The 26,201-nt window shown below is 47.8% G+C and overlaps 1 protein-coding gene across 1 annotated transcript in view; it reads left to right on the top strand.

The window, feature by feature from the left end:
- BARX2 (BARX homeobox 2) overlaps positions 1-15,202 on the top strand; it is a 69,418-nt gene extending 54,216 nt beyond the window's left edge. Inside the window, exons 2-4 of the mRNA XM_065882726.1 lie at positions 315-612; positions 5,703-5,787; positions 14,226-15,202. Coding sequence (XP_065738798.1) covers positions 315-612; positions 5,703-5,787; positions 14,226-14,492 — 650 coding nt within the window. The 3' untranslated portion in view covers positions 14,493-15,202. The remainder of the gene's footprint in view (positions 1-314; positions 613-5,702; positions 5,788-14,225) is intronic.
- The last annotated feature ends 10,999 nt before the right edge of the window (positions 15,203-26,201 follow it).

Genomic DNA, 26,201 nt, shown 5'->3' with positions numbered 1-26,201 from the left:
TTTTCGGCTTCCTTAAGTATGTGTTTCTAGCTGTATCTGAGTACTTCTTCCCATCTGCTCAGTGCCATTGACCCGCATATCCGAAACCAGCATTTAGGGGTTCAAATGGGAGAGATGGGGAAAGGTTCACTTCAAACTAGACCAGGCTGAGCAAATCTGCGTGTGCCCTGCCCACCCAGCCTTCCCCCATTTATACGTCCCTGTGAACAGGAGGCCCTGCCAGACAGATGGGTCTCGGCCCAGGGTCCTCTGAGGGCCTCTGGCCCCCTTCCCCCACGGCTCCTGTGCGACCTGCCTCCCTGCTTGTCTTCCAGGCCCTGCTTCCCTTCGGGCATATCCTCTCCTCTCGGTGATCACCCGACAGCCCACAGTCATCCCGCACCTGGTCCCCGCCACCCCGGGAATCGCCCAGGCTCTGTCCCGCCACCCAGCCGCCGAGGCCACCTCTGTCGAGGCTGCGGGCGAGAACCACAGCAGCAGCGAGTCGGAGACGGAGCAGCCCGCGCCCCGGCAGAAGAAGCCCCGCCGGAGCCGCACCATCTTCACCGAGCTGCAGCTCATGGGCCTGGAGAAGAAGTTCCAGAAGCAGAAGTACTTGTCCACCCCAGACAGGTGAGGACACGGGGAGGGGACTGTCTGCCGGGAAGGCTCTTGAGCGGGGGGACTCCTTTGGTTCTCGGCGTGGGACGGAGAGCCACAGGACTGTTCTAGAGTTTGTGCAGGACAGTATGGCAGGAATCTGTCCATCCCTCGGCTCGTGCCGTCTCAGCCTGGGTTTAACAGAAGCCAGCCCACGTGAATTCATCTCAGCCCGGGACCCTGCCTGCTGCTGGATTTATACTTCTCACTATATCCCTGTATATTAACTTCTCCAGTACAGCCAGCAAAGTAAAGCTTAGCCAATGCTTACCCAGGCTCTCTGTTGGGAAACAGGTTTGGTGTTTAAAGCCACTTGCACTTAGGGTCAGATGCAGTGGGACTGGACCCACAACTGGGGTCCGTGATCTCCTCAGGCCCCTCCCCAGCCGCCAACCCCCAACTGGCTCAGTGCGTCGGCCCGGCTCCTGCCTGGACGCGCTGGATTGACGGGACTGTGGAGCTGTCAGATGTCTTGCTACATCTGACAGACAGCAAGTCAGAAGCATTTGGCTGAGACCTAAGAGGACCTGGATGAGGGGCCCTTCTTTAAACCCTTTTGCGATCCCAGTGAGGGCAGCTGTGACCCCTGCTTTACTCATAGGCTTCGATACCTCTCCGCTTTCTTTAGTTCAGCATCTTAACAAAAAAATACGCTGCAAGAGTGTGTGTCTTACCTTGTCCTTCATACTCACTCTGGAATGGCTGAGCTAATGTGTGATCCTATTTATTGGGAGGATTTTGCAGGTACGTTTTCACTTCTTTTGCTCGCTGCCTTGTCCATATCAGGTTTGACCCTACTGCTATTAAAGAGAAGGGAAGGAAACTCAAATGCATCTCTTAAGCTATTTTATTAGCTGTTCGATCAAAATTTAAGTGAGAGAGGAGGCTGCAGATCACTGACTGGAAGGGAACCTGTTAACCGATTCAGTTAGTTGAGCACCCACCGGCTGTGTGCCAGGCACTGTGGCAGGGATTATGGGTCCAGACAGTAGCAGACAAGAGACCTGCTCTAGAGGAGGTCACGGGGAAGGACGAGGTTGTGGTAATGCCATCATGACGCCAGGTGTGGGTGCCGGCACGTTCCCGCGGGCTGCAGGAGCACAGAGGTGTTGCTGAGTATGTTGGCGGGGGCTGAGAAGCCTTCTCGGAGGAGGCAACCTCTTCAAAAGAGCTTTCATCCCAGGAGGGAGAGAGCCCTCCACAGAGGGAGCGACACATAAAAGGCACAGATGGGCTCGACGGGCGTGCTGAGGGCCCTGCAGGTGGTCGGGCGTCTCCAGCTTCAGGTGTGGAGGGGGGCATGGTGGGAGATGAGGCTGCAGAGGCGGGAAGGACCCTGCACATCTGGCCAAAGATTAGGGACTTTGTCATGTAGGCCGTGCGTCAGCAGCCATGAAGAGCTGGAAGCAACATGGCCAGATTTACTTTTCAAATCCCCACACTGGTGGCACCACAGGTGACTGTTAGGGAAGAGATGGAGCAGGGAAAGCAGGTGGACAGAGTCCAGGGAGTGTCACTGAATGTCATCACCTGAATTAAGGTGGTGACAGTGGGAGCAGAGAGGAGAGACTAGATCGGAGAACAGTTCTGAGGCTGGAACAGACAGATGTTGGCATGAGGAGGAGAGCTGAGAATTCTGTGGTTCCTGGATGGGCCACCAGGTACGGGGGACAAATATTATCTGAAGCTGGAAGACTGAGGACAGAGTGGGTTTGGAGGGGAGCGTGTTCTGTTTCGGACGTGAGCAGTTTGGGGCACCTTCGGGCAGACAGTGGAGGACAGGTCTGTGAATTGGGGATTAATAAATGGGATCTCTAGGTATCGAATGGCTACTCTGATGCCCCGAGCGTGTAATGGAGAGCCTCATGTACTTGTCACCCAGGAAGGGTGGGCACCCCGATTTATGAACCAGCGTGCTCAGGTGACGTTTTAGGCCTACTTTGGAAGTCAGCAAATTGTTTTCGCAGAAACGTTTGTTCTAATTAAACCTCCTGGGGCTTCCTGATAACCTGCCCAGGCACCTCTCAGGTGAGCCACGCGGGCTTCATCCACTTGCTGGGGGAGGAGAACCCTCTAGTGGGCGTGGAGGCTGCAGCCCCGAGCCGCCCTGCCAGCTGTTCCTCACCTCCTACGTGACCGGGGCCATGAGCACGCCCTCCTCCCACAGTGCACTCCCTCTTCCCCTTTGTTTGTTTCCCCAGTTTCCTGGGTGACCCCATCTAAGCGAATATGCAGGGTAGTGAGAATTTGTAAGGGTGGCAGGTAATGAGAGAAGGCTGATGACAACGAAGCATGCTTCTGGAGCCAGAGTGAGTCAGGGGCGCATTTTTCCCAAGTGAGCTCACCTCGTTTGCTAATGCGGTGGCAGAGCTGTGAACTTGAACCTTCCGTTCACTAATGCACCTGATGGCCTCAGGTGAACCGGCTGGGAAGACACGGGGGAGCCTGGGGAGAACCTGTCTCGGGGGAGACCTGGGAGACCTGTGGGATGGCCCCCTGGGCTCTTGATGCTTTAATGAACAGCTACTTGGGAAGCAGGGCTTCGGTAGTGGCGAGAGTAAGGGCTGCTGCCACTGGGAATTTACTAGCTTCAGTCTGTTAATCACTTTCAATAAAACTGTCACCTTCCAGTGGCCCTTTTACTGGGACAAGCAGATATGTGTGAATGCTGACTGAAGCCAGGAGCTGAAGTTCCTGGAAGGAACACGGTTTTTATTATCAGTGATTGAAATTGGGCTCTCTGGTCAGAGCAGGGGGGCTGGGCCGCTGCACTTGGAGTGCCAGGAGCTGTACCTGGAACCTTCACTCCTGTACCCGCTGGTCTCCCTGATGGTGAGATGTCGCTCGTTACTCCTCAGCTTAGAGAAAGTTGCAGCTGAGGACTCGCACCCGAGATTCCCCGCAGCCCAGGCTGGCAGCTGTGCAGGCTGCTGTGAGATGGTGGACGTTTCAGATACCCCGGGGCCTCCCGAAGTGGTGGTCCCTGCTCAAGCTGTGTCAGGGGTGCTGCGTGACAAGTCCACGCTGCTCCAGGGACCAGGGATGGGACCTCGGCGGGGGGAGGGGGTGGGTGGGGCAGCTCGTGTGGGCTCCGTCCAGCCAGAGGTGGTCCTTCCAGTGGGTACTCAGGTGGACCTGGGGTTGTCATCAGTGAACACAGGTCAGCACTTCCAACAGTCTCAGGGACTGAGGTGGACCACCTCAGCCTGGCTCCCTTTCCCGTTTCATATGCTCCGCTCGGGTTGTCTGTGGCTCCTTGGGATGCAGCGCCCCCGAAGGCCTGAGCGAGAGCCTCCCTCCGACAGACCTATCTTGTGCAAAAGGCCGATGAGTGGAGGGAGCCCCTGTACAGGGGGAGGCACACAGACGTCAGCAGACTTGAACCCTACCTCCACTTCTTTCTCTAGGACCACCTAGCAGGGGTCAGCACAGTTTTTCTGTGCAGGGCCAGAGAGTAGGTATTTTAGGCTTTGTGGGCCATGCGGTCTGTGTCACAACTACTCAGCTCTGAGGTTCGTGCCACAGACAATATGTAAACGAATGAATGTGTCTGTGTTCCGATAAAACTTTATTTACAAAGAACGGGTGATGGACAGGACTTCGCCGTGGTCGCTGAGAGATTCTAGTCTCTCTGAGCCTCAGATCTCTCATCTGTAAGATGGAAATAATCATACCTACTTCACAGCAGGAAGGAATAGACGTGAAAAGAATAAACGAAAGGAATAAAGATGCAGACATAGAGAATGGACTTGAGGACATGGGGAGGGGGAAGGGTAAGCTGGGACGAAGTGAGAGGGTGGCGTGGACATATATACACTACCAAATGTAAAATAGATAGCTAGTGGGAAGTAGCCACATAGCACAGGGAGATCTGCTCGGTGCTTTGTGACCACCTTAGAGGGGTGGGACAGGGATGGTGGGAGGGAGACGCAAGAGGGAGGAGATATGGGGATGTATGTATATATATAGCTGATTCACTTTGTTATAAGGCAGAAACTAACACACCATTGTAAAGCAACTATACTCCAATAAAGATGTTAAAAAAAAAAAAAAGAAGAAACGAGATGGTACATGTCAGGGGCTCTGCACACAGCCTGGGACGTGGTGGTGCTCTGGAAACAGGTGCAGTGTTGTTAGAATTAGCTCCAACTGCATCCTTCCCCGGGAACGGCTTTGACATTCAGGGCTTCGCAGGAGGCTACAGAGAAATGCAGGACCACGCTCAGCCGTGAAATGGGAAGGAGGAGGCGCTACGGGTGTAATGTTTATTTTGGAAGCTGGCATCATAACAGTTGAGGGCAGCGATGGTGGATGAGTCAATCCATCGAAAGGTATTTGTGAGCCCTTGTTCTGGATTCAGAGTGCGGTCGGCACTTTCGCGACTGTAAAAGCAGCAGTTGAGTTAGGAAGTCAACTCTTGCAGTTCAGTTAGGGAGGCAGAAATAACTCATGTGAAGCAATCAGAGACCAGCGAGAACTCAGAGCCACCTGGGTGATGGGTAACCTGGGTAGAGGAGGCAACCTGGGTGATGGGTAACCTGGGTAGAGGAGGCAACCTGGGTGATGGGTAACCTGGGTAGAGGAGGCAACCTGGGTGATGGGTAACCTGGGTAGAGGAGGCACCCTGCTTGGTGGGAGGGGCAGTAGCAGGCTCACCCCCGGGAGGTGGGGCTCGAGCCGGGTCTGAGTGACGAGCGGGATTCTGACAAGGAAAATACGGCTTTACCTTGTCTCCCCAGTTTGGATTTTGGAGCAGAGCGTTCCTTTTGTGCAGGATCAGAGTAAGGAGCCTATGGGGTCAGGAAGAGGACTTCGCAGTGAAGGCTCAGAAATTCTTTTCAGTTCCAGTGTAGACAGTCCTTGGGCTTGGGCATCTGTTTCTTAGCTTCCCAGAGTTTCCTCCATAGGATTCTTGGAAGGAAAGCAAAGCTCTTTGGGGAGGCATTGGTTTAATGGGGGAGGTCCACGCGTTGGTAGCAGTGCCTAGAGGTAGCCAACAGGACCCCACCTTTGCTGCCCTTTCCCCTCTTCCTCATCCTTCCTCTGTCTCTCGTGCCTTGTAGGTTGGACTTGGCCCAGTCTCTGGGACTCACTCAACTGCAGGTGAAGACTTGGTACCAGAACCGCAGGATGAAATGGAAGAAAATGGTAAGAAAGAGAGTAGGTCTTACCACGGGCCCATCATGACACGAGAAATTCTTCTTACAGGGCTGGTAAGAAGGCAGGAAGGACCATTTGGTGGTTTGAGCTCCAGAGATTGGAAGGCCTTTTAAGATGCTGGCTAGGAGGGAGGCTGTTTGAATTAATAGGATAAGCCATTCTTTCTGACCTGGATTTCCTGACCAGAAGGATATTCTTTTTCACAGTTTCATTAGAAATAAAATAAAAAAGCCCCCAAGCTTCTCAGTTGCGGGTTTTAACCCCACCTGCTAGACTTTTCAAAGAACTTCCTTCCCCCTCCCACCAAGAGCTAAGAATAGAAGCCAGTCCTCTTTGTTTAGAGGATATACAGGGCACATCTGCGCTTGTAGCTGTGTGTCCCCCTAATGCAGTGATTCTCAGCTCTAGTGGGCGGGGTCAGAGTAACCTGGGTGGCAGGTGCAAATGCAGAGCTCGAGGCTGCTCCAGGATTCTGCTTCCCTGTCCTGTTCCCAGGTTCCTCTGATACACATGGTATAGTGACTGGTTTCCCTAATACTGCTCTTGTGCCTAGCTGATGAGCTGTTCCATATTTGGTTTTTAAATGAACTTATTAGTATAAACATCTCTTTAAAAAAAGAACGAACATCTCTACACTTTGAGGAACTCTATTTCATAATGGTTTACCACCCCTCTTTTTTTTGAAAAAGCACAGTTAAATCCAAAGTAGTTGGGTTTCACTTCCAGTTTTGTAAACCCCAAGGGTCAAGGTCAAAGCCCAGAGAAAAGAGGAGGGCTGGGATGAGGGTGGGAAGAAGCCTTGCTCTGATTCTTTAGAGACCATGTGCACCGTGGCCTCTGACCCAGGCCTTTGCACATCCTTGCTGGATCCCACTGGCCCCCTCTCCTCTCAGGAGCTCAGGCCTGCCTGCATGACGTTCCAGTTTGCTAAGCCATCTGCTCACAAGCCATGTTTCCTGGTGTCTCAAGGGCTGGAATATAAAGTTTTTTCACAATTACCAAATAACTAAGGTCCCCCTACCACCTAGTTTTCAGGAAAAAAAAAAAAGTTATCAGTATTTTTTGATAATAGGTAATAGATAATGAGTTTTCTCAATTTTGTTTCTGTCCAATATTTTTTTTTTCTGAAAACTTTAGTTCTTGCTATTGCCTGCTAAGAAAGAGAAGACTAGATAGATAAATAAATTGCAAATGAGTATTAATGGAAATGGGAGGAAAGCCACCAAAGCAGCATTTATTATACCCCTAGAAAAAAAATTCCTGGGCAAATTTCATCATTTCCTCTGGGTGGACTTGCCCCCGAGGTGGAAGGATTTTCAGATGGAGGTGGCAATGCCAGACACATGTACAAACACACATATATTGCATGCATCAACAGATACGTATTCAGTGTCTCTTGTGAACCACGCCTCGTCCTAGGTACTATAGGAAGTCATGGAACAAAATAGAGCCCTGTCTTCAGGAATTTATGATCCAGTTGAGGAAGCGAGGTCCAGGAAGCAGCAAAGGAGCACATTGTAATTAAGTGCTGGTTGTTTATTTATTTATAGATTTAGAACCCCATAAGAGTCCAGAGGAGAGGTATTGGGACAGGTTGCAGGGAGAAGGTGAAACTGAAGGATAAATAAGATTCGATTAAATATACTGTTGCTCCCCAACTTCTAGACTGCTAAGACACCCGTGAAACCTTTTGGGGGATTGATCTCTAAGGGAACCAGATTTGGGAGCTGGCAACACTGGGCCGTGTTCCCAGGCGTGCCCCTCCGTGGCTGGTTTTGGGCAAGTCTCTTCACCGCTTTCTGTGCAAGTTCCACCACCCACCTCCTTCCCTGTCCATCATTATCATCGAAATCAATCAATGTCTCCTGAGTGGCAGAGACATTGTTTAAGTTGGTTATCGGCGATCTTTTCATGCATCAGACTGTGAACGAACTGACAGCCTGCCATCTGTGCCAGCATCGCCCGGTGCCTGTGGGGGACACGTGTGCCTCTGCCTCTGACGTCACCTGTTTTCCACCAGCCACTGCGCTGCTGGCGCAGCCGTGGGCGGGGTGTCGATGGTTATCAATGTCGTATGAAACAAAATGGAAGTAACTTCGCACATTTAACTTCAGAGAGCATTCCACGGGCCAACCGGATTCAGGCCCCTTTGGGAAACAAGACTCCATTTCATTTCATCTCGTGAGCACTTACTTTCACCAGGCAATGGAGAGGCAACCATAAGACACCAACCCATCCATTAAAAAATAAAATTCAAAGAAGGTACTCAGTCACGTGGGGGAGACAGACCTGTAAGCCACTCATTATTCAGAGTGATCAGGGCAACAGTGGAAGGATTGACAAGGTTCAGAATCAGTAAAGAAGGGAGGGCTTCCCAGAAGAGGTGCCGTCTAAATTGGGTTTAGCGGATGAATAGACACGTGCCGGGTGAAAGTGGGAAGGGTGTCACAGGAGTACGTGGGGCGCTAGAAGGACCTCAGAACGGCTGGAGTGAAGATGAGAGCGAAGTGGCTTGGGTGTGGGTCACATCCTTACTCCTCCAGGACAGCAAGGCATTGTTGGGATCCTGATTGCTTCATAGTTTCTCCTGGTAAAACTCTTTCAAGGCTGTCTCTGCAGGGACTGGGGAAGAAAAGGATAATTGAGTAAGAAAGATGTCTCAAGGCAAGTAACCTCGTCGGAACTGGAAAAAGATTAGCACTTGCTTCTCAGAGTTATTTGCACTCTGCCAAGGACAGTGCTGCCAGAAACAAGATAGCATCTCTGACTAGTTTTTACCAGTCAACATGTGTGACCTATAGCAGGTTAGGAAAATGTGACCTTGCACACTCGGTGGGATGCTCACCCTCCATCCTGTTTCTGCTTGGCTTTGGTTCCAGTAGGGTCCACTGGGCTCTGCGGCAGACCGGAAGTACCTCATCATTCAGTGGTATTTTTCAGCTCCAAAGCACAGTTCTGTTCCGTCAGAGGGTCCAGATGGGCGGCACCTTCCTTTCCTAGTCACGGAACCGGGTGGGCCACGTACCAAGTGCATCATCATCTTTCTCACCGAAAGTCTCCAGCCAACAGCTCCGGGAAGCTGCTACCAGCTGCTACCCATGTCATCGTGGGCAGGTGACTTAACCTCTGCATGCCTGCCTCTTCATCATTAAATGCCTAACGTCCACCTTATAGGGATGCGGATGAGGGAACTGAGCCAGTCCCTGTGGGACTCGGAACAGTGCCTACCCCACAGGATACAGCCAAGAAATGTTAGCTGTTATTCTTGTTCTTCTTATTTTTTTAGAGTTATTTACCTATCTATAGAATTCATGTCTCCAGAAAATGTAAACTTTTGGAGGCCAGGAGAGATAACCCGAAAATGAATTCTGTAGGCTGCCGGGACTCTGGTTAAGACAGTCCTGGGCGTTTGTGCGTCCTCATTCCCCGCCCGCCGGCCTTCCCCTGTCAGCGCCTTAGCATTCAGGCTTGAATTGAGTGGAACATCCCACCTACAGGCGGAAGATCTGCTACTGGAGACTGCGAACTTCTCAGCTTTGGGGAAATATTGTCAGTTACATGGCTCTTACCGTTCCATAGAGCTGCAGATAAAGACAGAGAAAAGGGGGCAAAAAAAGCACTGGGTTAATGAGTCCATGGCCTAGGATCTGCTGGGAGATCGGGTAAGTGCAGATAAATACTGGAGTCAGAAATATCAGCTGCAGGGACTCCCCTGGTGGTCCAGTGGTAAAGAATCCGCCTTACAACTCAGGGGCCATGGGTTTGATCCCTGGTCAGGGAACTAAGATCCCACATGCCGCAGGGCAACTAAGCCCTCGCGCCACAACTACTGAGCTCGTGCACCTCAGCTCGAGTCCGCTTGCTGCAAACTACAGAGCCCACGTGCCCTGGAGCCTGTGCGCCACAAGTAGAGAAGAGAAAACCTGCACGCCACGACTAGAGAGAAGCCCGCACAGCACAATGGACTATCAACGAAGATGCCGCGTGCCGCAACTAAGACCCAGTGCAGCCAAAAAGTAAATAAATAATAAAAGGAAATATCAGCTCCACATTGTACATATTCTTTGCGCATTGCATACATGCAATGAAATACTGATAAGCGTGTTAGGTTCAGGGCACGTCCGTGGCGGTCCAGTGGTTAGGACTCCGTGCGTCCACTGCAGGGGGCATGGGTTCAATCCCTGGTCAGGGAACTAAGATCCCACATGTCGTGTGGCACAGCCAAAAAATTAAAAAAAAAAAAGTGTTAGATTCAAATGATCCGGGTTTTGTGTTCATATATCCCAGCTCTGCCTTAGGTTGCTTTTCCACCATGACAAACCAGTCTGTCTGCTCAGTTTCCTGCCTGAAAAATGGAAGAGGCAGAAGGTTCCTCTCCGACATCCAGGCTCTCCAATCAAAGTGCCTGTCCCCCAGCCACCTGTCTGGCCCGTCCGCAAGAATGGAGAGGCCTGGTCCTGACATCCTCAGCAGGAGGACATGGAAGAATCTAGTGTTAGAGTTCGAAGGAGGCTGCCAGCGGGCCTGGCTAATACAAGTAGATGGTGGGCTAGGTGTTCTTCCCAGAGGTGTGTGACCTCACCAGCAAGGGGCTGTCTGGCCTCTCTGGACCAAGGGGACTAAATGGGCTCTGGGGATGCCTGGGGAGGAGGGGTCCTGGGAGAAGGGCCGCAGGGGGCACGCGAGTGTGTAGTTGCTGGTGTGGGGTGGCTGTGAGATCACTGCGTGTCGCAGGTATGCTCGGAGGCAGGGGTCAGAGGTCAAGTGTGGAAAGCAGCCAAGAGGGTAGTTATCTCCTAGTTATTGCTTGTGCTGGAATGTTCTATTCCATTTAGAAAATGGTCTGATGGTTTTGATTTTTTTTCCTGCTGTGGGAAAACAGCCAGGTGGGGTCTAGCCAAGCTGTGTAGGTGGTGTTCTCTAATTGCCGGGCTGGACTTTTTTTTTTTTTTTTTTTTTTTTGCGGTACGCGGGCCTCTCACTGTTGAGGCCTCTCCCGTTGCGGAGCACAGGCTCCGGAGGCACAGGCGCAGCGGCCATGGCTCATGGGCCCAGCCGCTCCGCGGCATGTGGGATCTTCCCGGACCGGGGCACGAACCCGTGTCCCCTGCATCGGCAGGCGGACTCTCAACCCCTGCGCCACCAGGGAAGCCCTGGGATGGACTTTCTTTTGCCAATTAGGCGGCTTCCTTAGACCTGCCCTTTTACAACTTGATTACTACACGGAGCAACTCAGTTGTGTGTGTATAACCTCCTTCATAGCCGGTGGGGCTGCTTTCAACATGTCAACTCCAACTCGGCACATCTGGGCGCTTTCAACAGCCTGTGCTCAGACTGAAATCAAAATCAGATACTGACTTATATGAAAAGGAATGTAGGGGTGTCTTCTGCCCAGAGATTGATTCTGTCAGCATCTATATCTTGTTAGAGGTCCCCTTCACATCTCTGTGTTAGCTGTTTGGGTTGAAAGTACAGTGGCTGAGCAGATGCCCAGCTAAAAGGAGGCTTTTATTGAGAACTTACGATTTTCCTCACACCATATACAAAAGTTAACTCAAAATGAATTATAGGGCTTCCCTGGTGGAGCAGTGGTTGAGAGTCCGCCTGCCGATGCAGGGGACGCGGGTTCGTGCCCCGGTCCGGGAGGATCCCACATGCCGTGGAGCGGCTGGGCCCATGAGCCATGGCCGCTGAGCCTGCGCGTCCGGAGCCTGTGCTCCACAACGGGAGAGGCCACAACAGTGAGAGGCCCGAGTACCGCAAAAAAATTAAAAAATTAAAAAAATAAAATAAAATGCAGTACAACGTCACACCCACTAGGATGGCTAGAATCAAAAAGACATGATAACAAGTGTTGGCGAGGCTGAGCAGAACTGGAACCCTCGTATTCTGCTGACTGGAATGGAACAGGGGGCAGCTGCTTTGGAAAACAGCCTGGAAATTCCTCCAAAGGTTAAACACGGAGTTACCATTTGACCCAGCAATTCCACTTCTGGTCATATACCCAAAAGAAGTGAAAGCAGGGACGGAAACAGGTATCTGTACACCCGCGTTCACAGCAGCGTTACTCACCGTATTCAGAAGGCAGAAGCAATCCAAGTGGCCGTCAGCTGACGAACGGATAAGCAGATTGTGGTATATCCATACAACGGATATTATTTGGCCAAAAAAAGGAATGAAGTACTGACACATGCCACAACATGGATGAACCTTGGAAAGATAAGTCAAAGAAGCCAGTCACACAGGACGACACGTTGTATGTTTCCCTTCATATGAAATGTCCAGGACAGGCAAATCTGTAAAAACAGAAAGCAGATTCATGGCTGCCTAGGGTTGGGGGGCAGGGGAGAAATGGGGAGTGGCTGCTAACGGGTATGGGCTTTCTTTCTGGGGGTGATGAAAATGTTCTAAAACTGGATTCTGATGAGAGCTGCAGAATTCTGCAACTATACAAAAGATCACTTAAGTTGTGCACTAGCAATGAATGAAATGTGTGGTATGTGAATTATATCTCAATAAAGCTTTTTCTAAAAAAAAGAATTTATGGTTTATCAAGTTACTACACTCATTCTTACAATTCAGCACCCGGAGGTCTGCTGCTCTTAAGAGGAAAGAGATATAGTCAGTAAATATTTAACAACTGCATAGAAAGTTAGGTGCAAGTTAGATGCTTGGAGCGCAAAGCAAGGGACAGATGCAGGATTTACCTTCAAAGAGCTTCTGTTCAAGTGGGGAAGCTGAGATTACAAAAGGTGTGGAAGTAGCGAAAGTACATCCCACTTCTGTGTATCTGTGCTAATCCAGGTCCTCCTGAAGCCCTTCTCACGAGCTGCCCAGGTCAACAGCTACACCAGCCAGAGTTCAGAGCCAGTGGAAGAAGGAGTGCCTGTTATAACCCAAAGTAATAAAAATATTTTAAAAATTATCCCTGCCTACCTCATGGGGCTCTTATGTAAGTCACGAATTGGGATAATAAATGTGCAAGTCATTTGCAATCAGTAAAGGCCATTGGGTTATCATTATTTTGCTTACTTTATATCTTTCTTCAATTCTATGGAAAGGCCTGTTGAGAAAGGTTAGTTCATTCGATGACAGCCGTTGAACACCTGCTGTGTGCAGGGACTGGGTGGGAGGGACAGGCAAGTAAACATGCAGTGACAGGCGTATCTGAAAAGTGCTCTGATAGGATGCTTACAGGGCATTTAACTTGGACTTGGGAGGTCCGGTCAGGCTCCCAGGAGAGGCACTGTCTCAGTGGAGTCACCCAGGCAAGGAGGGTGGGAGGCAGATTCTGGAACACTCAGGAACACTTCTGGCCCTTACCCTACATTACCTGTTGGTTCCCCTCACCATCGCCCTGTGCAGGAAAGTATGCTTATCCCCATTTTACAGATTAGGAGACTGAGGCTCAGAGTCTTTAAAGGACTGTCCCAAAGAGAAAGTGGATAAGGAGCACAGTTAGAATTTAATCTAGTTATTCCACTTTCAAAGCTAGAACACTCTCTTCTGTGCGCTACTGCCTCTTTGAACACTAGAAAACCATGTTTCATGACATCTTTTTCTTCTGATTTCAGAAATACTTATACATGATCATTGTTGAAAAATTAGAAAGTACAGAAAAAAAAAACAATGAAAAACTTTTAAATGATCCTGAGACTACAAACAGGGTGGTGTGCAGTTGTCTAGCCACCAAATTAAATTATGCTGGTTTAGAACGTTTTTCACAAAAATATATTAATAATATTTCCCATGTTGTTATACATTCTCCTATATAATGGCTGTAATGGTTTTCAAGTGTTCTCTCTTTGCCATATACTATAATTATGTATTCAATCACAGGGTGGAAGCCTTAGAGTATGGTTTTTTGCTGTTAGAACCGATTTTTGCGATTATAACCAATTTTGTGATGAACATTTTTGCCCATCAATCATTGTCCCAATCTTTGATGACTTCCTTAGGCTAAATTGTTAGAAATGGAATTTCTGTGTCAAAGGGTATGAACATTTTCAGACTTTTGATTTGCAGTCTCAGATTGTCTTTTGAAAAAGCTGTACCAATTACACTTTCACACTAGCATATGCGTGTTAATTTTCCTGTTTGCTACACGTATTGTCTTTTCCTTATAAGTTGTCAACTTATCACATTCATATTTTAATTTCCATTTCCTTCCCCGTCGTTGAAGTTGGATTTTTTCATGTGCTTATGATCATCGCATTTAACACCAATAGAAGTGATATTGACTAAAAGTGCGTTGAGTCTTTCATGGATGCAGCTGTCTTTGTAGACTGCAGGTGACCCGTGGAGAATACTTTTTGCCATAACTTGCGACTTCACTGCTGGGAAGGAACGGTTTAGAGGTCTTGGGAGTGGGAAAGGGAGGGAAGGAGTTATTTCTCAGGTCTGATGACTGTTTTTCTCCCACGTAGGTTCTTAAAGGTGGACAGGAAGCGCCCACAAAACCCAAAGGTCGTCCCAAGAAGAACTCCATCCCCACATCAGAAGAGATTGAAGCTGAAGAGAAGTTGAACAGCCAGGCCCAGAGCAAGGAGCTCTGGGAGCCCTCCCAGGGCCAGGAGGGGCTCTGTGACACGCAGAAACCAAAAGTGCATGGTGTCCCCGCAGAGATGGCTGAGCCCCTAGACCAGCCCCAGGAGTTGCCAGTAGCTTCTTCGGAACCCCCACCATCAAGCTAAAATAAAACTCTTGCGAGGAGCGGGAAGGGGGAGACTGGGAAGAAGGGAAAGAGAGAATGCAGGGAGACCAGGGAGAGGAAAGCTTCCGATAGCCGGTAACTTGGGAGGAGAAGACCACCGCCGGCTCCCTCCCTCCTGCCCACAGGTCTCACCTCGAGACTTTGAGGAAGACTTGCTGGCTTTGGCCTGTTCTTCCTGAAAGGCTGCTTTAGCCACGGATGCCCTTGACTAAGGGACACAGTGCCTTGGAACTGCCGACCCCAGCTGGGGTGATGCCGTGGGGCTGTCCGGGTCCAAGCCCCCCGGTGTGGTAGAGGATGCTCCAGCCAGCCTCTGGACAGCCAGCCGTCAAAGCAGAGCAGGATGCAGGAGTGGGCAGCACACCCAGGTTCCTTGCTGACTCAGCACTTATTTCTGTAGTTTTAAAAGAGAATTTAATGTTTTTGGTTGTTTTTTTTTTTTTTTTTTTTTTGGCAGGGCGGGGTTGGTGAGGGTGGGCAAATAAGAGTTGGGGGAAGGAGTTCTGAGTTAATAGAATAAAGTTTGTTTGAAGACACGTGTGCCTTTGTATCCACTGTAAGGTGGTCAGGTGACCCAAGAACTGATAAACCTTGTTTTTCTTGCTTCATTAAGTTTCCATCCCTGAAGCTGCCATGCAGATATGTTAAGATAACTTTTATTTTTTAATTGAAAATAAATCTTTCAAAAAAGGATTGGGTGTATTCTTTCTTCTGGGGAGTGTATTCAGCCCTTCTTTTTTTCTTAATCTATTTTTTAATTGAAGTATAGTTGATTTACAGTGTTGTGTTAATTTCTGCTGTATATAGCAAAGCAACTCAGTTATACATATATATACATTCCTTTTCATATTCTTTTCCATTATGGTTTGTCATAGGATATTGAATCAGATGAATGGATAAAGAAGATGTGGTACCTATATACAATGGAGTACTACTTAGCCCTTCTTGAATATGTCCTATGGAAAGAGAGACGGAGAGATGGCCTGGCTCCCTGGGCTTTAATTTCCCCAGAAGGAACATGTAAGATTAGGTCAGGCCCACTGGTGTCCAAGTGCAGAGCAAATGGAAACAGCACGAGAGAAACGGGAGCAGGGCCTCTGCCCCCCTCACCTCCCACCGTCTCCTGCCCAGGGGGCTCTGCTGTAGCCACTTTACATGATGAGCTTCCAGCTTTAAAAAAGTGTTTTACTTTTTCAAAGAGACAATAAATTCATAGGTTTCAAAAGTCAAGCTATATGAAAAGAAGTCTTGCTTCCCTCCCGCCCTCTCCACCCAATGCCCCCACCTGCTACAGGGAACCGTTTTTACTGGTTCTTGTGTATTTTTCTATAGTAAGTAGCCATTTGAATGATGGGCTCTACAACTTTTAACAAAAGAAAAACTGAGAACTACTTGGCTAGATGTGCTCTGTGGTTTTAAACTTGAAATCACGTCCTAGGGCTTCCCTGGTGGCACAGTGGTTGAGAATCTGCCTGCCAATGCAGGGGACACGGGTTCAAGCCCTGGTCTGGGAGGATCCCACATGCCGCGGAGCAACTGGGCCCATGAGCCACAACTAATGAGCCTGCGCATCTGGAGCCTGTGCTCCGCAACAAGAGAGGCCGCGACAGTGAGAGGCCCGCGCACCGCGATGAAGAGTGGCCCCTGCTCGCCGCAATCAGAGAAAGCCCTCACGCAGAAACAAAGACCCAATGCAGTCAAATAAATAAATAAAACGAATTTATAAAAAAAAAAAAAATCATGTCCTACTTTTAATAAGACCAGGAAAGAGATGGGTTCCAGGCTTCCGAAAGAGAAAACTCTGACTCTGCTTCTTGCCCGACTACCCTGCAAACGGGCCTGAGGCCTGATCTCACGGGGGCTGTGTCACCGTTCCCCTGACATATTCACGTGTGATGTCCTACAGGGCACAGGGCCCCTTTTATGGACCACCAATTATTAATTACTCGGTAATTCCCGATTGTGGGCTGGGGAAATATAAACTGACTTTAATAATTGCCTCAACTAGGAAGTAAAGCCTGTCACTAGTTCTGTAAAACAAATCATATACTTCTTTCTAAAAAGTTAAACGGGAATATCTGCTTGTTTTTAGTAATCTGGCTTCCTGCTTCCCTCCATTTACACGGACAGTGACTTCAATTGCTTTTCTTTTTGACATATTTTTATATCTTTTATTAGTGCTAAAAATTTCAGGTACTGTGGTGACTATTCAGGGTGGCTTTTGTTTAAAATTTAAATGTCAAAAACTCATAAGCCTGAGAGCTTATAACAGACAACTCCTTTGGACAGGAATGGATTCAAGCCGCCTAGTGACTACCATTTCAACTTTGCTAAGGCCGCACCTTCCTTCCCCTGGCTGTTGAGATCAACAAAGAGAAAGCAGTCTCTTCCTTACTCTGTGAATACACCAAGGAGGTAAGGGTCTGGCGTCTGAGAACCAGTCCGTGTAGCCTGCCCCAGCTGTCGGCAGGGCTTCTTGCTCCGTGCCTGCAGAAAGCTCCCTCACCTGCAGCCCACCCCACACACGGCTTTATGATCTGCCCACCAGGTGGTGTAACTGTGGCCAAAGCAAGCAGGTGAGTCTGTGCCAGCTTATTCTCCCTCCTGGGGAACTGTTCCGTTCTGCACTCCCACCCCAGAAAGGCCATCATTTGGACACCGTTTTCTTAGGCTGGTTTTTGCTCTCTGGGTCTGGACTCTCACAGTCCTTCTCTTAGGTGTCTGACGGTGACTGCCATTGCACAGGTACAGATGTACATACACACACTCGGTTTTCCCCAGCCTGGTTCTGGGCCCTGTTTCTGACTTCCAGCCCTGAGTTCCTGGCCTGTCATCTTTGGTATTGTTTCTTGGCCCTAAGGGTTCAAGGGATGAGTGGGGAGTTGAAGAGCCTGGATTATCTTTCCTCCTGTTTTGGAAGCCCCGAGCCCAAGGTCACCTCCACCGACAAGCCCTGGGCTTATCCTCCAGCCACAGCTCGGCAGAGCACAGCCCCGTGGATCAAAGATGGGTCTGAGCGAGGCCCTTCCGGTGCAGGTGGGCACTGATTTGGGGCCATGCCCTGGTCCTTCTCCACACCCATCCTTCCCTTTTCCCTCCAGTTCCCGAGCCCTGTGACCGGCACCCGGAAACCAGCTCCACAGGTTCCTACGGGGGACCATTTCCTCTCTTTTTCACCTTCTTTCTCAGAGGCCTCTGGACATCTGTTCCCCTACAGTCATCTACCTTTCAGGACTGTGCTGAACAAAAGCATTCTCTCCCTTCTCCGGCATCCAGGATGGTGACCCCTGAGGGTTCAGGGTCTTATTTTAGAGTCTGGTCACCTGCTGCCTTTTGTTTTCCAGAGGAAGGGAGAGGGCCGAGGCAAACTGACCACCGAGGGAAGCTGACCACGCGGCATCCCGGCCTCGCTGTGAGGACGCCACAGGCTCTTACTTGCGCTTTTAGCTGGTGTTGGCCCTAAGGCTGCAAAATGGGCTGCTGCTTCCAGTTTTACAGGAAGCCCCATTCATCAGAGCGAGGTTCAGCGTCCAACCCTGGGTCGTGTAGCTGGTCGGGGGCCACGCTGAAAACCAAGCCAGGGGGCCTGAGTCCCTGCAGAGGGTTTTCACGGTTAGCGTGCCCTCTCTCCCCCACTGGAGACCGCCTGCGCCTTTTCAGGGGTTGGAAAAACTTCCACGGCAACAGGCTCCCTGCACTTAGCTTCGTCCTAAAGCAGGGGTTTGGAGGAGGCCTCCCTGCCTCTGCTCCACCGCCTGGGTTCCTGGGGCAGGTCCCAGCCTCCCAGAGCGCCCAGGGGTGCTTGCCGAGCACTGCGCTCCTGTTCTGGGTCACGGCGCCCCCGACAGGCCTACACGCCCCTTCTCCACAGTCTACAAAGGTCTGCTGAGACAACACTCACCCAGCTTGACTCAGACGATCGCCCCCAGTGGCTTTCACGCTGTGAGCTTCTGGCCCTCAAACTGGACCGGACAGATCTATCAGAAACCAACCTTAACTGGGTTGGTTTCAGGTTGTCTCAGAGACTGGTCGGTTCTAGAACCGTCTTAGAGAGGGGGCCCAGAGACCTCAGTGACCTCCCCTCAGAGTTGTTTATAGCTTCCCCTGCCCTTCTCACCACGCTTCAACTTCGTTCCACCCAGCCTTGCCCCGTGCCCTGGGCTGTACCTGGGCTGGAGCTGGACTGCAGGGCACGAAGCTCTTTCCTCAAGAAGCTGTGCTCTGTCAGCCTGGTCGCGTGTTGTCTCAGCAGAAAATGAGCTGGGACTTCGCAGGACCGGGTTAAAGACTGTCCCCGTGGTTTCCCCAGCAGCCCTGGTCAGCCTCCAGGCATTTGCCTGATCCACTGGCAATTTTCTGTAGGTGCTGCCTAAACCTTACCCCCATCCTATTTGAAGAGCAGGAAGTATTGGGGTTAGAAAGCTGAAATGTGCTTTGCACACACACACACACACACACACACACACAGAACACCTGCTTCTCAGGATTTCTATGCACGGAACTACCTGTTTGCCTAGAGCACCGGGGGCTGCTGCTGTGTGTACACAAACGTCCCCTGCGATTCTCTCCTCTCCACCACCCTCACCGACTGCTGCACCTTCCAGGCTTCTCCCTCCTCTTCTGATCCTTCAGCCCTGCTCTGTGAGGCTGCGCCCCAGCTGCTCTGTGCCCAGGAGACAATGCCCTCTCCCTGCCCGCCCTGCTTCTGCTCCCTTACCCTCCTCAGCATGAGTTTGAAGCCACCTCTTCTGTCCCTTCAGTAACCTCACCTCTATCCCAGTCTAACCTGTTCCTTCCTCTCTCGCTGCTTCCTCGAACTGCATCGTTTGTCATCATCACTGTGGTCCTGCCATACTTCCAAAGAGCACACGGATTTGTTTTGTTTCCCTGTTAGAACGTAAATTCCTCGAGGCTGTTTTTCAGAGTTTCTTTCTCTGCACGGAGACTCCCAAGGCACTTGGAGGATCTAGATGTTCCTGGTGTCCTGCTGACACCGTTCCTGGCCCAGAGCTTCTGAGTTCTCAGCAGGAGGGAAGGTCCAGCTCTTGGCCATGAAGCAGCTCTCCCGGTCACTGACCCCTGTTAGGGCCTCGCTCGCTGGCTGCAGGGCTGGGGGGTGCCAGCATTTTTCAGAGACAAGAGAGAAGGCAGAGCAAAACACCTCTGTCGTCTGCAGAAACAGCCCCATCTGCCAAGGGAACCAGTGTCAGGCCGCTTCCCCAGGGACAGAGGGTGGAAGGGGTGACGGGGAGCCCCAACTTGGTGGCCCACAAGGCCAAGGGTCAGTTCACCCCCATCTTGTTAACTCTTTGGGGGAGAAGGTGTTGATGGGGCTCTGAAGAAGATGCCCTCGGAAGACTCCCCTTCAAGGAGATCGCAGACGGGGTTGCAGCCAGCAGCCTGGGAAAAAGACGCATAAAGAAGCGTTTGTCTAAAAGAGAATTAACATCCTATTTAGGGAATTCCATGGTGGTTCAGTGGTTAGGACTCTGCTCTTTCACTGCTGAGGGTGCAGGTTCAATGCCTGGTTGGGGAACGAAGATCTCGCAAGCCATGGCAAATAAAAATAAAGCCATGCGGCCAAAAGTAAATAAATGTTTTATGCAACATATTTTACTTCTTTAAAATTAAATTATTTTGTATACAGCAGGTTCTTATTAGTTATCTATTTTATACATATTAGTGTATACATGTCAATTCCAATCTCCCAATTCATCCCACCACGGCCCCTGCTTTCCACCCTTTGTGTCCATACTTTTGTTCTCTACATCTGTGTCTCTATTTCTGCCTTGCAAACTGGTTCATCTGTACCATTTTTCTAGATTCCACATATATTCATTAATATATGATATTTGTTTTTCTCTTTCTGACTTATTTCACTCTGTATGACAGTCTCTAGGTCCATCCACATCTCTACAAATGACCCCATTTCGTTCCTTTTTATGGCTGAGTAATATTCCATTGTATATATGTACCACATCTTCTTTATCCATTCGTCTGTCGATGGGCATTTAGGTTGCTTCCATGACCTGGCTATTGTAAATAGTGCTGCAATGAACACTGGGGTGCATGTGTCTTTTTGAATTATCGTTTTCTCTGGGTATATGCCCAGTAGTGGGATTGCTGGGTCATACGGCAGTTCTATTTCTAATTTTTCAAGGAAACTCCAGACTGTTCTCCACAGTGGCTGTATCAATTTACATTCCCACCAATAGTGCAAGGGGGTTCCCTTTTCTCCACACCCTCTCCAGCATTTGTTTTTAGATTTTCTGATAATGACCACTCTAACCGGTGTGAGGTGATAACTCATTGTAGTTTTGATTTGCATTTCTCTAATAATTAGTGATGTTGAGCATCTTTTCATGTGCCTCTTAGCCATCTGTATGTCTTCTTTGGAGAAATGTCTATTTAGGTCTTCTGCCCATTTTTGGATTGGGTTGTTTGTTTTTTATAATACTGAGCTACATGAGCTGTTTATATATTTTGGAGATTAATCCTTTGTCCGTTTATTCATTTGCAAATATCTTCCCCCATTCTGAAGGTTGTCTTTTCATCTTGTTTATAGTTTCCTTTGCTGTGCAAAAGCTTTTAAGTTTCATTAGGTCCCATTTGTTTATTTTTGTTTTTATTTCCATTAATCTAGGAGGTAGGTCAAAAAAGATCTTGCTGTGATTTATGTCAAAGACTGTTCTTCCTATGTTTTCCTCTAAGAGTTTTATAGTGTCTGGTCTTACCTTTAGGTCTTTAATCCATTTTGAGTTTATTTTTGTGTATGGTGTTAGGGGGTGCTCTAATTTCATTCTTTTACATGTAGCTGTCCAGTTTTCCCAGCACCACTTACTGAAGAGACTGTCTTTTCTCTATTGTATACCCTTGCCTCCTCTGTCATAGATTAGATGACCATAGGTGTGTGGGTTTATCTCTGGGCTTTCTATCCTGTTCCATCAATCTATATTTCTGTTTCTGTGCCAGTACCATATTGTCTTGATTACTGTAGCTTTGTAGTATAGTCTAAGTCAGGGAGTCTGATTCCTCCAGCTCTGTTTTTTTCCCCTCAAGATTGCTTTGGCTATTCGGGGTCTTTTGTGTCTCCATACAAACTTTAAGAAGATTTGTTCTAGTTCCGTAAAAAATGCCATTGGCAATTTGATAGAGACTGCATTGAATCTGTAGATTCCTTTGGGTAGTAGAGTCATTTTCAAAATATTAATTCTTCCAATCCAAGAACATGATATATCTCTCCATCTGTTTGTGTCATTTTTGATTTCTTTCATCAGTGTCTTATAGTTTTCTGAGTACAGGTCTTTTACCTCCTTAGGTAGGTTAATTCCTAGGTATTTTATTCTTTTTGTTGCGATGGTGAATGGGATTGTTTCCTGGATTTCTCTTTCTGATCTTTCGTTGTTAGTGTATAGGAATGCAAGAGATTTCTGTGCATTAATTTGGTATCCTGCAACTTTACCAAATTCATTGATTAGCTCTAGTAGTTTTCTGGTGGCATCTTTAGGATTCTCTATGTATAGTATCATGTCATCCACAAACTGACAGTTTTACTTCTTCTTTTCCAATTTGTATTCCTTTTATTTCTTTTTCTTCTCTGATTTCCATGGCTAGGACTTCCAAAACTATGTTGAATAATAGTGGCAAGAGTAGACATCCTTGTCTTGTTCCTGATCTTAGAGGAAATGCTTTCAGTTTTTCACCATTGAGAATGATGTTTGCTGTGGGTTTGTCATATATGGCCTTTATTATGTTGAGTTAGGTTCCCTCCGTGCCCACTTTCTGGAGAGTTTTTACCATAAAATGGGTGTTGAATTTTGTCAGAAGTTTTTTCTGCATCTACTGAGATGATCATATGGTTTTTATTCTTCAGTTTGTTAATATGGCGCATCACATTGATTGATTTGCGTATCTTGAAGAATCCTTGCATCCCTGGGATAAATCCCACTTGATCCTGGTGTATGATCCTTTTAATGTGTTGTTGGATTCCGTTTGCTAGTATGTTGTTGAGGATTTTTGCATCTATATTCATCAGTGATATTGGTCTGTAATTTTCTTTTTTTGTAGCATCTTTGTCTGGTTTTGGTATCAGGGTGATGGTGGCCTCGTAGAATGAGTTTGGGAGTGTTCCTTCCTCTGCAATTTTTTGGAAGAGTTTGAGAAGGATGGGTGTTAGCTCTTCTCTAAATGTTTGATAGAATTCACCTGTGAAGCCATCTGGTCCTGGACTTTTGTTTGTTGGAAGATTTTTAATCACAGTTTCAATTTCATTACTTGTGATTGGTCTGTTCATATTTTCTATTTCTTCCTGGTTCAGTCTTGGAAGGTTATACCTTTCTAAGAATTTGTCCATTTCTTCCAGGTTGTCCACTTTATTGGCATAGAATTGCTTGTAGTAGCCTCTTATGATGCTTTGTATTTCTGCGGTGTCCATTGTAACTTCTCCTTTTTCATTTATAATTTAATTGATTTGAGTTCTCTCCCTCTTTTTCTTGATAAGTCTGGCTAAAGGTTTATCAATTTTGCTTATCTTCTCAAAGAACCAGCTTTAGTTTTATTGATCTTTGCTATTGCTTTCTTTGTTCCTATTTCATTTATTTCTGCTCTGACCTTTATGATTTCTTTCCTTCTGCTAACTTTGGGTTTTGTTCGTTTTTCTTTCTCTAGTTCCTTTAGGTGTAAGGTTAGATTGTTTATTTGAGATTTTTCTTGCTTCTTGAGGTAGGCTTGTATTGCTATAAACTTCCCTCTTAGAACTGCTTTTGCTGCATCCCATAGGTTTTGGATCGTCATTTTTTTGGTCATTTGTCTTTAGGTAGATTTTGATTTCCTCTTTGATTTCTTCAGTGATCTCTTGGTTATTTAGTAACGTATTGTTTAGCCTCCATTTGTTTGTGTTTTTACATTTTTTCCCTGTAATTTATTTCTAATCTCATAGTGCTGTGGTCAGAAACAACGCTTGATATGGTTTCAATTTTCTTAAATTTACTGAGTTTGATTTGTGACCCAAGATGTGATCTATCCTGGAGAATCTGCCATGGGCACTTGAGAAGAAAGTGTAATCTGCTGTTTTTGAATGGAATCTCCAATAAATATCAATTAAATGTATCTGGTCTATTGTGTCATTTAAAGCTTGTATTTTCTTATTAATTTTATGTCTGGATGATCTGTCCATTGGTGTGAGGTGTAAAAGTCTCCCAGTATTATTGTGTTACTGTCGATTTCCTCTTTTATAGCTATGTATTGAGGTGCTCCTATGTTGGGTGCATATATAATTATAATTGTTATATCTTCTTGGATTGATCCCTTGTTCATTATGTAGTGTCCTTCCTTGTCTCTTGTAACATTCTTTATTTTAAAATCTATTTTCCTTTTTTTTTTTTTTTTGTGGTACGCGGGCCTCTCACTGCTGTGGCCTCTCCCGTTGCGGAGCACAGGCTCCGGACGCGCAGGCTCAGCGGCCATGGCTCACGGGCCCAGCCGCTCCGCAGCATGTGGGATCTTCCCAGACCGGGGCACGAACCCGTGTCCCCTGCTTCGGCAGGCAGACTCTCAACCACTGCGCCACCAGGGAAGCCCTTAAAGTCTATTTTATTTGATATGAGTATTGCTACTCCAGCTTTCTTTTGATTTCCGTTTGCATGGAATATCTTTTTCCATCCCCTCACTTTCAGTCTGTATGTGTCCCTAGGTCTGAAGTGGGTCTCTTGTAGACCGCATATATATGGGTCTTGTTTTTGTATCCATTCAGCAAGCCTATGTCTTTTTTGGGAGCATTTAATCCATTAACATTAAGGTAATTATCGATTTGTATGTTCCTATTACCACTTTCTTAATTGTTTTGGGTTTGTTTTTGTATGTCCTTTTCCTCTCTTGTGTTTCCCACTTAGAGATGTTCCTTTGCATTTGTTGTAGAGCTGGTTTGGTGCTGCTGAATTCTCTTAGCTCTTGCTTGTCTCCATCGAATCTGAATGAGATCCTTGCCTGGTAGAGTAATCTTGGTTGTACGTTCTTCCCTTTCATCACTTTAAATATGTCATGCCACCCCCTTCTGGCCTGTAGAGCTTCTGCTGAGAAATCAGCTGTTAACTTTACGGAATTTCCCTTGTATGTTATTTGTCATTTTTCTCTTGTTGCTTCTAATAATCTTTCTTTGCCTTTAATTTTTGTCAGTTTGATTACTATGTGTCTTGGCATGTTTCTCCTTGGGTTTATCCTGCCTGGGACTCTATTCACTTCCTGGACATGGGTGGCTAATTCCTTTCCCATGTTAGGGAAGTTTTTGACTATAACCTCTTCCAATATTTTCTCAGGTCCTTTCTCTCTCTCTTGTCCTTCTGGGACCCCGATAATGCAAATGTTGGTGCGTTTAACGTTGTCCCAGAGGTCTCTTAGGCTGTCTTCATTTCTTTTCATTCTTTTTTCTTTATCTGTTCTGTGGCAGTGAATTCCACCATTCTGTCTTCCAGGTCACTTATCCATTCTTCTGCCTCAGTTATTCTGCTATTGATTCCTTCTAGAGTATTTTTCATTTAACTTATTGTATTGCCCATCTCTGTTTGTTTGTTCTTTAATTCTCCTAGGTGCTTGTTCTTTAATTCTCCTAGGTCTTTGTTAAACATTTCTTGCATCTTCTCGATCTTTGCCTCCATTCTTTTTTGAGGTCCTGGATCATCTTCACTATCATCATTCTGAATTCTTTTTCTGGAAGGTTGCTGATCTCCACTTCATTTAGTTGTTTTTCTGGGGTTTTATCTTTTCCTTCATCTGGTACATAGTCCTCTGCCTTTTCATTTTGTTTATCTTTCTGTGAATGTGGTTTTCCTCCTACAGGCTGCAGGATTATAATGCTTCTTGCTTCTGCTGTCTGCCCTCTGGTGGATGAGGCTATCTAAGAGGCTTGTGCAAGCTTCCTGATGGGAGAGACTGGGGGTGGGTAGAGTTGGGTGTTGCTCTGGTGGGCAGAGCTCAGTAAAACTTTAATCCGCTTGTCTGCTGATGGCTGGGGCTGAGTTCCCTCCCTGTTGGTTGTTTGGCCTGAGGCAACCCAGCACTGGAGCCTGCAAGCTCTTTGGTGGGGCTAATGGCTGACTCCTGGAGGGCTCACACCAAAGAGTACTTCCCAGAACCTCTGCTGCCAGTGTCCTTGTCCCTGCAGTGAGTCACCCCGTCCCTGCAGGAGACCCTCCAACACTAGCAGGTTGGTCTGGTTCAGTCTCCTATGGGGTCACTGTTCCTTCCCCTGGGTCCCGATACACACACTACTTTGTGTGTGCCCTCCAAGAATGGAGTCTCTGTTTCCCCCAGTCCTGTCAAAGTCCTGCAATCAAATCCCGCTAGGCTTCAAAGTCTGATTCTCTGGGAATTCCTCCTCCAATTGCCAGACCCCCAGGTTGGGAAGCCTGACGTGGGGCTCAGAACCTTCACTCCAGTGGATGGGCTTCTGTGGTATGTGTTCTCCAGTTTGTGACTCAACTACCCAGTGGTTATGGGATTTGATTTTATTGTGATTGCGCCTCTCTCCCATCTCATTGTGGCTTCTCCTTTGTCTTTGGATGTGGGGCATCTTTTTTGGTGAGTTCCAGTGTCTTCTTGTTGGTAATTGTTCAGCAGTTAGTCGTAACATAAATATTTTATACACAGTAAAAAATGTGAAATAAACAAGTTAATTAAATTAAATCCTATTTAG

Source organism: Phocoena phocoena, chromosome 8 (assembly GCF_963924675.1).
Source record: "Phocoena phocoena chromosome 8, mPhoPho1.1, whole genome shotgun sequence".
In the NCBI taxonomy this organism is placed as follows: domain Eukaryota; kingdom Metazoa; phylum Chordata; class Mammalia; order Artiodactyla; family Phocoenidae; genus Phocoena; species Phocoena phocoena.
This window is presented reverse-complemented; position numbering and strand designations above follow the sequence as displayed.